Raw genomic sequence first — 11,760 nt, 5'->3', positions numbered from 1 at the left:
GATTTGAGGCTTTGAGCAGGTTCGCGATATGTTATAAAACTTGTTGGTATGTTCGTAGGGCCCCGGGGTCCCTGGGTATTTTTCGGATTGGCTAGGAGCCCTTTTCTCATGTTTTGAAATGCTGGTTCTGTTATATGGTTTTATTCATCGCATTTGCGTCTAAGGGATTGCATTCGCATAGTTTAATGTGGTGGCAGGCATTTTGTGCACAGCATTAGCGGTGATGCTCATGCATTCGCAAAGCTTGGAAGCCTCTAGCCACCACGTTCACGAGCGGTGTTACGCAATCGTGTACAAGGAAATCTGGAAGGGGTCCTCAGGGGCTTGCTCTCTGCGTTCGAGAGAGTGCTGACGCGTTCGCGATTTTACAGTAGTCCAATCACCATGTTCGCGACCACATTGTCGCGTCTGCGCAGAGGAAATGTTGGTAGTTCATGTTTTGTGCTTCACGATCGCGAAGCATTTTCCGCGATCGTGATGAGTAATCCCCTGGGCAGAATTATAAGTACTATATTTCAAGGGCTTTTGTTAGTTTATCACTTTCTGAGTTAGCGAGATCGGATTTGGGTAATTTTGGAGTGAATTTTTACGTGTTGGATTGGGATAAGTATTCTTGATCCGGGTTTGATTATATTTTTTGATTCCATCTTTGTTTTTATCATTAAAGTAGTAATTTGAATTGGAGAAATTGAGGATTTTTGTAAAATCTTTCAAAAATATAAAATGAGGAGTTGAATGCCGATTGATGTAGGAATTGGATAATTTTGGTATGGATAGAATCATATCCGTCATGCCCCGACCTCGAGTAGTGCGACCGACGTTTAACTGAAATACCCCGACCGAGCAAGCCTGTATAGTACCTTCTACATATCTCACCCATGAATAAAAAGAAGAATTCATTTTGTTAATTAGACAGAAAGAATCATTTCTCTTTTGTTTCTCTCTCGGCACACTGTAGCGTGTTGGCTATCATGCACCTTGGCTGGAAATGGGTGGGAGTGGACAACCGCGTAAGACTGCGACAAAGGTACTTTTCTCGGAGCTCAGAGATGAAAGGATTGTGGGCACAAGTAACCCAAAATCACCTCAGATAGCAGTGAATCGAGACAAGGGAAAGAGTGTAACTCCTCCAAGTCGAATTGAGGAGCTGCAACCCTATTCAATTGGGGTTGGAACTACGAAGAGGAACCAAAGCCTAGTTACAGAGGAGCTCGATTTGACGAAGAATAAAGCAGATTTAGTTGCGAACCATAGTAACAACAAGCAAAATTAACCTAGCAGTAATTCAGCTGTAGTAAAGAAGGGAAACATGGTAACAAGTGATGCCAATACTAATAGGCCACAGGAATCGCTGCAACAAGTGAATCAAAACACAATTGTAAATGAGAGCAAGCATGAGCCTAATCCTAAGAAGATTGAGACCCAGATGGAGGTACCGGCTAAGAACGACATAAAATGGGAAAACCTATTCATTGGGATCAGATTAGCAGCATGGGGCATGAGTCTCTCGTACATTGCCCCGATGATCAAGGAGGGTGAGAAAATTGCCCAATTGCACCAGACAGAATTGGACAAGGGAACTGAAAAATGGAAGAAAGCTATTATTTTGTATGTAGTGGGTGCTGCCCCTTCCATTGGCGCCATGGAACGATTCATAGGTACTCAATGGAATTTCACTCCTAAGCCTAAAATCTATTTACATAATGGTGGATATTTTGTTGTAAGGTTCAATAGTATAGGAGATAGAGATGAAGTTCTATTTTGAGGCCCCCACACAATCAGCAATAAACCAATAATTATCAAGGCATGGGAAACATATTTTAATTTCAATGAGGAAGTGCTGAAAATGATACCATTATGGGTGAAATTTCCAAACCTTCCTCTGAATTGTTGGGAAATGGAGATACTCAGCAGGATCGGTAGTGTGCTCGGGAACCCAATATATTCGGATGAATGTACGACAAGGGTGGATAAAATCTCATTTGCTAGAGTCCTAAATGAAATGGATATAACAGTACCCTTGCCTCTAGTAATAAAAGTGCAAGATACAGCAATGAGGAATTTTGAACAAGAGGTTTGGTATGACTGGGTGCCGGAGTACTGTGAAGAATGCCTACAAGTTGGACATGATTATGCACTAAGATATGAGAAAACTGTTCATGAGCCTAAGGCCAAGCAGAAAACACAAAAAGTACCTGAGCCAGAGGATAAGCAGCACGCACAACATGTGAAAAAGATTCCAAATAAATATCCGGTGATGGAATGGAAGGCAAAGCCAGACAATGCACTTATTATACTAGAGGATAAAGGGGAAAAACAGCAGGACGGTGTAAAAAAAAGGAGATTCAATTTCTACGAGCTCAGTGCAAACATCACAACTACAAGGGGATACATGGCATAAGGTGAAAGAGAGGTATGCTGCTAAAAATACTACAATTCCTAAGAATGGATCTGATGTCATTAACATTGATAATGGGTTTAGTCCATTGGAATGACAAAACATATCCCAAATGCAGGCCAAGGAGGTGACAGTGAGTGAAATGGGTAGTTGGCAAGTGCAAAAGGGAATTCCATTAACTATATTGTCTACTCAATGAAGTTCATTACTTGGAATGTAAGGGGGCTGAATAAAGTGTATAAACAAAAAGAACTTAAGTCCTTTATTATAGAAAATAAAGTTAGTATCATAGCTATTCTGGAGAACAGGGTAAATGAAACAAAGCAAGTGGTATAATTGGGAAAATTGCAAGAGGGTGGGACTGCGAAGCCAATTATAAGTATAGCAGTAGGGGTAGGATCTGGGTCCTATGGGATGCAAATAAAGTAGAATATGAGCTGATTTCCATGACAAATCAAACAATACACGGATCGGTGAAAAGTTCATCTATGCCTGTAGAATTTTTCTTTACTGCTACCTATGGTTTACATACTGTAGAGGATAGGAGAAGCTTATGGACACACCTTAGAGACTTAAGGAATGGAATGCAAAGGCGATGGCTCATTATGGGAGATTTCAACATAGTTCTAAATCCCGAAGACAGAATTACTGGTAATCCAGTGCTAGAATCAGAAACTACTTATTTTAATGATTTCATTGTGGATTCAGGAATGTGTGAGCTAAGAACAATTGGCCAAGACTTCACTTGGACAAACAGTCATATCTTCGGCAGAATAGATAGAGCTCTAGTTCATACAGAATGGATGACTAGTCTACCTCAAGTAGATGTAGAGATTATGGTTACTAAATTTTCTGACTATTCACCTCTTTGTATCAACGTTACTGAAACTCTAAGTAGCAGACCTAGGCCATTCAAATTCCTGAACCATTTGGCAGAACATCGATATTCTTTAACTAATGTTGAGAGAGGATGGAGACAAACTGTGGCTGCAACCTATATGAAGAGGGTGTGGTTGAAGTTGAAGAAGGTCAAGGAAGAAATGAAGGCATTGAACTCTGAGGAATTCTCCAAAGTTAAAGGCAGGATCCTGGATGCTAGAACAAAGTTGGCAGAGCTACAAGAACATATGAGGGATCATACACATGATGTCAGCCTATTTGAAACAGAGAGGAATTTGAAGAAGGAGATAGAGAAATGGTCAATGGTTGAGGAAAGCATTTATAGACAAAAATTTAGAATTCAGTGGCTGCAGATAGGAGAGTCAAATACAACATTTTTCTTTGCAAATATGAAGAATAGAACTGCTCACAACCATATTAACAAACTGCAAACGTCGACTGGGAATTGGATCCAAACCGAAGCTGAGATTACTTAGGAGATTGTAGGGTTTTATAGAAGGCTATTAGGAACGGCATCCCGCAGTTGCCTGCAGTTAATCCTAGATTATTTGAAAAGTGGCATTTGCTTAATAGAAGCCAAAAGTTACAATTGATAGCACATGTAACACGTGCGGATGTCAAATTAGCTTTACAGGGAATTGATGATATGAAAGCACCAGGTGGAGACAGATTTAATGCTTATTTCTTCAAAAGAGCATGGCCACTGGTAGGTGAGGAAATTTCCGCTATTGTACTACATGTTTTTGATTCTAATACAATATATAAACCAATTAATAGTACTTCAGTAACCTTTATCACTAAAGTGAAGAACCCCTTATTAGTTAAAGAGTTTAGACCTATACCATGTTATACTGTATTGTACAAACTGATTTCCAAGATCTTAACTACAAGGTTACAAGCTGTGATGGATATTCTGATAGATGCTAGCCAATCTGCTTTTGTTCCTAAGAGAGTTATTAGCGACAACATAATCCTTAGCCATGAGTTGGTCAAAGAGTCTGGAAGGAAAGGGATATCTCCTAGATGTATCATAAAATTAGACATGTAAAAGACATATGATTCACTAGAATGGCCATTTATTGAGCAGGTGTTGACATATATGAACTTCCCAGTCAAGTTCATACAGTGGATCATGGAGTGCATAAAGTCTGTTTCCTATTCTATTGGTATTAATGTGTGGTCTACTCCATTTGCAACTAAGAGATAATTGAGGCAGGGGGATCATATGTCCATGTTCCTGTTTGTACTTGCTATGGAGTATTTCTCCAGAATGATGAAAAGGCTAAACGATCAACCAGACTTTAATTACCACCCAATATGCTCTAAATTACATTTGGTCCAACTGAGGTTTGGAGATGATTTATTGTTATTTTGTAGGGGCGATGTGATTTCTATCTAACTGCTCTATGATTGCTTTCAAGAGATCTCTAGAGCTTCAAGCCTAGTAGCAAAGAAAGAAAAAAGCTCTATCTACTTTGGAGGGGTAAGTATGGACATACAGATAACTATAATATGCTCAAATCCTCTAAAGGTGAAGTGCCATTTAGATATTTAGAAGTACCTCTGAGCACTAAAAGATTATCAGTCATCCAATGTCAACCTCTACTTGAAAAGATGCTGGGAATGATTACAAGTTGGACTACTAAGTTTTTATCTTATGCCGGAAGGGTCCAATTGATCAAGAATGTACTATTTTCCATCCAAAGTTTTTGGTCACAAAATTTTGTATTTCCTACCAAAGTGATCAAACTAATAGAAGCAACTTGTAGGAAGTTCCTATGGACTGGGGGTGTGGAGCAAACAAAGAAATCCTTACTTGCTTGGGATGAAATATGCTATCCAAAAGTAGCCGGTTGCTTAAATATGTTGGATGTTACTATATGGAATAAAGCAGCTATAAGTAAACTGCTATGGAATCTATGTTGCAAAAAAGACAAAATGTGGGTGAGATGGGTACATAGTTATTATATCAAAAGGAATCAGATTTGGCAATCCATACCTAAGCAGGCATCGTAGGTGGTACAGAAGATAATAAAAATGAAGACTTATGTTCAGCAAGTTTGTGTGAGAGGGAGTGACTTAAGGAACATGACATCCTTCTCAATTAAGAAGATGTACGCACTAATGAGAGGTGATTTCCCAAAAGTGCAATGGAAGAAGCTAGTTTGTAATAACTTCGGATCTCTTAAATGGATATTCATCCTGAGATTGGCAGCTCATGGTAGATTGGCAACAAGAGATAGGTTGATGGATTGAGGGATAATTGGTAATCAGGAATGTTCGCCATGTGCTTCCCAGCCAGAAACTATTGCACATCTCTTCTTTAAATGTGATATCTCTGCATATATATGGAACCAGTTACTAAAATAGATGAACATTAACAGGGTAGCTATGACATTGCTAGAGGAGCTCAGCTGGGTAGAAACTTATGCCAAAAGCAGTAATTCAAAAGCATAAATTTATAGGACATTAGCAGCTTGTGTATACCACATTTGGATTGAGAGGAATCAAAGAATGTTTCAAGCCAAGCAATCAGATTCTAAGGGCATCATAAGGAAAATCATCCAAGAAGTTATCTACAGAGGATCACTAAGGAACATGCTTGCTGCAGAACTTGAAAGGCTCAATTTTTACCCTTGACAGTATAAAATTAGTAACAGGGAGTATTGGTAGATCAGATGTATAAGGTGCCAACCTGCTAGTTGGGAGATCTCCATATGCAGTTTTGTTTTGTCACGACCCAAAAAATAACCGTCGTGATGGCGCCTATCGTGGTAATAAGCAAGCCATTACTCAACTATCTAAACACAGTAAAAGCTTTGAAATTATAGGCGGAAGCAATTAATATTTAAGAAAAACCTTCTTTTTTTTTTGGAACAGAAAGAAACTCGCAACACAATACTATCTATCTCAAAATTGGGGTGTCATCGAGTACATGAGCGTCTATACCAGGAACAGTCTACTACAATGTCTAAGGAATAAGAAGTGAAATAAAATACAGATAATGAAGGAGAGCCAAGGCCTGCGAATACCATGTAGCTACCTCGATAGTCTCCTGGATCAACTGCTCAAATATCAACACCCGCTATGACCGGGAACACCTGGATCTGCACACGAAGTGCAGGGTGTAGCATGAGTACAACCAACTCAGTAAGTAACAATAATAAATTAGGAATGAAAGATAGTGACGAGCTACGCAGTTATAGTTCATTTTTAGTGATCTAAACAAGAAAGTAGACCTGCTTCCAAATCCGACAATTTAAGTCAAATAAGTTTATACATGCCAAATTCAAGTAAACTCTGAATATAGTATCTCTCAACAGTTTCAAAGCAATGACATATAGAAGCTATGTCCAACAACAATGAAAGAAAATACCGCATCTTAGGGAAACGGTCACTCAGTCTTTCTCAATAGCTCATCACTCGGCTTTCAGCCCTTAACACTCACACTCAATAGGTACCTGCGCTCACTGGGGGTGTACAGACTACAGAGGGGCTCTTTCAGCCCAAGCACTATATCGCTGCAGCGTGTAGCCTGATCCCATATAAATAGCCATAAGGCTCGTTGTGCGTGCAACCCGATCTATATATATATATATATATATATATATATATATATATATATATATATATATATATATATATATATATATATATATATACAGACCTAAGGCTCGTTACGGCATGAAACCCGATCCACATATGACCATAAGGCCCGTTGTGGCGTGCAACCCGATCCATATATATATATATATATATATATATATATATATATATATATATATATATATATATATATAAACTCACAACTCGGCACTCAGGCCCTAACTTAGTCACCAACCTCTCCAGTCTCTCGGGCTCTCAAAAATCATAAATATCAACCCAACACAAAGATAATATAATGTACCAACAGTGTAATCACATAGCCTAAGCATGACTCCTAACATGATTTGCAGTTAAAACTCTATAATACATGGAGAACATATAGCTAACAACAAGTTATTCAACTTTACAATTCTACGGAATAGACCAAGTCACAATTCCTACGGTGCACGCCCACACGCCCGTCACCTAGCATATGTGTCACCTCCAAAACAATCATATAAGAACAAAATCTGGGGTTTTATACCCTCAAGACCAGATTTAAAACGGTTACTTACCTCAATCCGAGCCAAAACTCTCCTCCAAAACGCCCTTGCCTCGCGAATCTACCTCAAACATCCCGAATCTAGACACAAGCAATACAATACAATCAATACGGGCTAAAGGCATTATTTCCAAAAAAAAAAATATGAATTATAAGCCAAAATCCGAAATTGGCTCAAATCCGGCCTCTGGGCGCACATCTCGAAATCCGACAAAAGTCACAAAACCTGAAAGCTCATTCACTCACGAGTCTAGTCATACCAAATTCATCAAAATTTGACACCAAATGGCCATTCAATTCCCTAAAATTAACTCTTCAAATCCGTAACCTCAAACCCTAAATTACACCTCAAAAGTACACCAACTAGGTGAAAAAATCAGTGGGGAACATGATTATTGAAAAACGATGAACACAAGGAACTTACCTCAAGAATTCCCCTTGAAAAGCCCTCTCAAAATCTCCAAAATCCGAGATCCAAATGTTGAAAAGAAGCCAAAATCGCAAAACTCTCATTTTTAAACATTCTTCCTAGACCCTTTCGCACCTGCGGCCATATTTCCGCACCTGTGGAGCCGCTTCTGCAGAAACCATTTAAGTTCCCAGGCTACCGCACCTGCGCTCCCCCTACCCACTTTTACGGAAGCACTTCTGTGTAACAGGCCCTCATATGCGGCCTCGCAGGTGCGGAAAGGACCTCGCACCTGCGGCCACTGCCAGGCCTCCTCTTTTCGCTTTTGCGTCCACTTTCCCGCTCCTGCGGCCTCGCACCTGCGATGAGACTTTTGCATGTGCGATTACACCAGCTGAGTCCAAACTTCAGCAGCTTTACAACTTCAAAACTTGATCCGTTAATCACCCGAAATCCGTCCGAGGCCCCCGGGACCTCAACCAAACATACTAACACTTCTTATAACATCATGCAAACTTAGTCGAATCTTAAAATCACTTCAGACAATATCAAAAACATGAGTTCCACATGGATTCAAGCCTAAAGAACTTTGAAATTTCCAAATTCTACAAACGACGTCGAAACCTATCAAATCATGTCTGATTGACCTCAAATTTTGCCCACAAGTCATAAATGACACCATGAACATATGCCAAATTCCGAAAATCCAATCCGACCCCAATATAAAAAAAGTTCACTCCCGGTCAAACTTTCCAAAAATTTCAACTTTCGCCATTTCAAGCCTAACTCTACTACGGACCTCCAAATCACAATCCGGACGTGTTCCTAAGTCCAAAATCACCTAATGGAGCTAACGGAACAATCCAAATTCAGATACGAGGTCGTTTACACATAAGACAACTTCCGGTCAACTTTTCAACTTAAGCTTTCAATTAAGAGACTAAGTGTCTCAATTCACTCTGAAATCTCTCCGAACCCGAACCAACTAACCCGCTAAGTGATGTAACAACTTTAGAATACAAAAGGAGCAGAAAAATGGGAGAACGGGGCTACAACTCACGAAATGACTGGCCAGATCGTTACATCCCCCCTCTTAAGCAAACGTTCGTCCTTGAATGGTCTAGAAACATACCTGGAGTCTCAAATAGGTGAGGATATCTGCTCCGCATCTCCCGCTCGGTCTCCCAAGTAGCCTTCTCGACTGGCTGACCTCTCCATTGCACCTTCACTGAAGATATATCCTTTGACCTCAACTTCCGAACATGCCGACCCAGAATAGCCACCGGCTCCACATCATAAGTCAAATCACCATCCAACTTAACCGTGCTGAAATCCAAAACATGAGACAGGCCGCTAGCATACTTTTGGATCATAAAAACATGAAATATTGGATGCACACTTGACAAGCTAAGTGGAAAGGCAAGCTTGTAAGCCACCTCCCCAATCCTCAGAAGTACCTCAAGCCCTTTTTTCCGAACCGCATAACACCCTTCATGGGTGAAACCTTTAGCAAAACCTTCTTCCCAACCATGTAAGACACATCACGGACTTTTCTGTCGGCATAGCTCTTCTCTATAGACTGCGCCGTGCGAAGCCGCTCCTGAATCAATTTAACCTTGTCAAATGCATCCTGAACCAAGTTTGTACCTAGCTGCCTAGCCTCACCGGGCTCAAACCAACCCACCAGAGATCTAGACCGCTGTTACATCCCGTACTTTAATACTAGGATGAGTTGTAGTAATCCATATGAGCTTGAAGGGATTAAGACCATTCACGAGGTTATAAAGGATTTGTGATTATGTTATTGTAAGACCCCGTAAGTTTAACAGCCTTGATACCGTTATATATATTTGATATGGTATTTTGAATGGAACATTCTTGTAAAAAAACAAGGTTTGAAAAATATGATTTTATATAGTTATTAATATTACTACTTTCGAATATGCTTTAAATTATACACATAATATGAGAATATTTATGAAATTTTCTTTAGTGTAAAGATAGAAATTATTTTCTCACAAGAAAAGAAGGTTATCTTTTACCATTTTAAGAATTAAGCATACAAAAATTTGTACTCTTTATATGAGACTAAAAAAATTAGAAGTTGAGAAAATATATGTATTTTTACACGGATATTTGAATGAAATAATAGTGTATGTATTGATTTTATATGGTACCACATGACCATGATAGTAGGGTACATAAAGTGTGTTAAAAGTGAGTAGTATTTTAAGTAATTTGAGATAATTCTTAATTATGTGGATAATTGGGTAATTAATGATATTTGGGGAAAAATTAGCTAATTAATTATAACATTTGGATACGCTTAAATTCCCCCCCCCCCCAAATGTGGCAGCAAGATGAATTAAGGACCAAATATCAAAGGGCGACTCTTGGGCTTTATTGCTAGGTGGCATATTTAGAGTAAATTGTGGTTACTCTATAGTGCTTGGTTTATTATAAATGTCAAAGCATGTGCCAGTTATTTGCTCCTATCCCACCCTCTTTTTGCGAATCTAGTGGTGAAGAAATTTATCCATACCATGTCAGTTGACATTAGTTTTGGTTCAATATCCATTGGGGCTATTTGAACTTGAATGACACCTCTCTTCTTGAATACAATTTCAATGAGACATCCGTCATTTACTTGGGCAGCTTTTGCCTTGAGTTTACTTTTGAATTGTGAAATACTCTATTGACTGTGGGTCAAATGAAGATAAAGAGTGCTTAGAGGACTAGGTGTGATTTCTGAGGACCATAGTAGAATTAAAAGAAAGGGATGGTGTATGGATAGTTGGATACCATTATACCACAACGGTACAATCTTTCTTAAGAATATCATACGAATTTTTTCCTAGTCTGATCTTACCGTCACGTGTTTTGTCGCGATTGTCAAGAGAATCGACTCAGGTATGTTAAGGCTATCGCTCCTTTTCTTTTGGCATGATCCAAGTAACGATACGTAAACGTAATGCTATTTCATAAGTGGTTCTACTCTTAGCAGTTAAGGATGTCTATGTTATTCATTCCTGTAAAGTTATATTCAAGTATGTCTAAGTAAGTTCTTAAGTCATTATTGAGGTATATGATAAATATGTTAATGTTTATAATATAATGATACATGCATCTTTATGCATTTACCACCGTGCTACGACCGGTTGGGCAGACATGCATATTCTTTTACCACCAAGCTACGACCGGTTGGGCAGTTACACATTTACCACCGAGCTACGGCCGGTTGGGTAGCCATGCATTTACCACCGCGCTACGGTCGATCGGGCAGTTATCACTGATAAGTTGGGCAGTCATGTATCATACGATATGGATAAAAGTCTCAAAGAGAAGCATTATATATATATATATAAGTATAAGAAGTATGCATATACGGTGGCACTTCAGAGATTCAGGTTGATTCTTATATCTCTTTTATTAATGTTGTCTTATTGTTATGTTTCCGTTCCACCTTACATACTCGGTACATTATTCATACTGACATCCTTTTGTTTGGGACGCTGCCTTCATGCCTGCAGGTATATATAATCTATTTGACGAGCTCTCATAGTAGACAAGGTTAGCATTCAGCGAATGATCGTTAAAGCCTCCACCTTATTCGGAGTGCAGCCGAGTCTTTGAGTCATCGTGTCAGAGTTTTGCTACAGACTTATGGGTAGGCCGGTACCCTATCCCATTTGATGTCATATAATCTTAGAGGCTTTGTAGACAAAGGTTCATTTTGTATAGTATGTCAGAGGCCTTGACGGCCCATATGTATGCATGTTTTAAGAATGATGGTTCATTGTTACAACGCCTACCACTTATAGTTATACATTATGAGTTGTGGCCATGTTGGCTCATGATGGTTACAGAAAAAAATGAGTTAAAGAGTGGTTCGCTCGGATCAGTACG

General features: G+C 39.2%; 2 protein-coding genes across 2 annotated transcripts; both read left to right on the top strand.

Annotated features, from left to right (window-relative positions):
* The first annotated feature begins 934 nt into the window (after positions 1-934).
* On the top strand, positions 935-6,889 carry LOC104104988 (uncharacterized). The gene is made up of 2 exons (XM_070181455.1): positions 935-2,413; positions 2,517-6,889. The coding sequence occupies exon 2, from the start codon at positions 2,845-2,847 to the stop codon at positions 3,772-3,774; it is 930 nt and encodes a 309-aa protein (XP_070037556.1). The 5' UTR covers positions 935-2,413; positions 2,517-2,844; the 3' UTR covers positions 3,775-6,889.
* Positions 1,898-2,401, top strand: LOC104104989 (uncharacterized). Its single transcript, XM_009613216.1, has one exon. The coding sequence runs from the start codon at positions 1,898-1,900 to the stop codon at positions 2,399-2,401; it is 504 nt and encodes a 167-aa protein (XP_009611511.1).
* Positions 6,890-11,760: the final 4,871 nt, after the last annotated feature.

The sequence above is a fragment of the Nicotiana tomentosiformis genome, chromosome 7 (assembly GCF_000390325.3).
Source record: "Nicotiana tomentosiformis chromosome 7, ASM39032v3, whole genome shotgun sequence".
Classification (NCBI taxonomy): domain Eukaryota; kingdom Viridiplantae; phylum Streptophyta; class Magnoliopsida; order Solanales; family Solanaceae; genus Nicotiana; species Nicotiana tomentosiformis.
The sequence above is the reverse complement of the archived record's forward strand: the minus strand, read 5'-3'. Positions and strand labels throughout refer to the sequence as shown.

What these genes read in the sequence shown, in the direction of transcription:
- LOC104104988 (XM_070181455.1), top strand. Translation starts at nt 2,845, where the DNA reads ATGACAAATCAAACAATACACGGATCGGTGAAAAGTTCATCTATGCCT.
- LOC104104989 (XM_009613216.1), top strand. Translation starts at nt 1,898, where the DNA reads ATGGAGATACTCAGCAGGATCGGTAGTGTGCTCGGGAACCCAATATAT.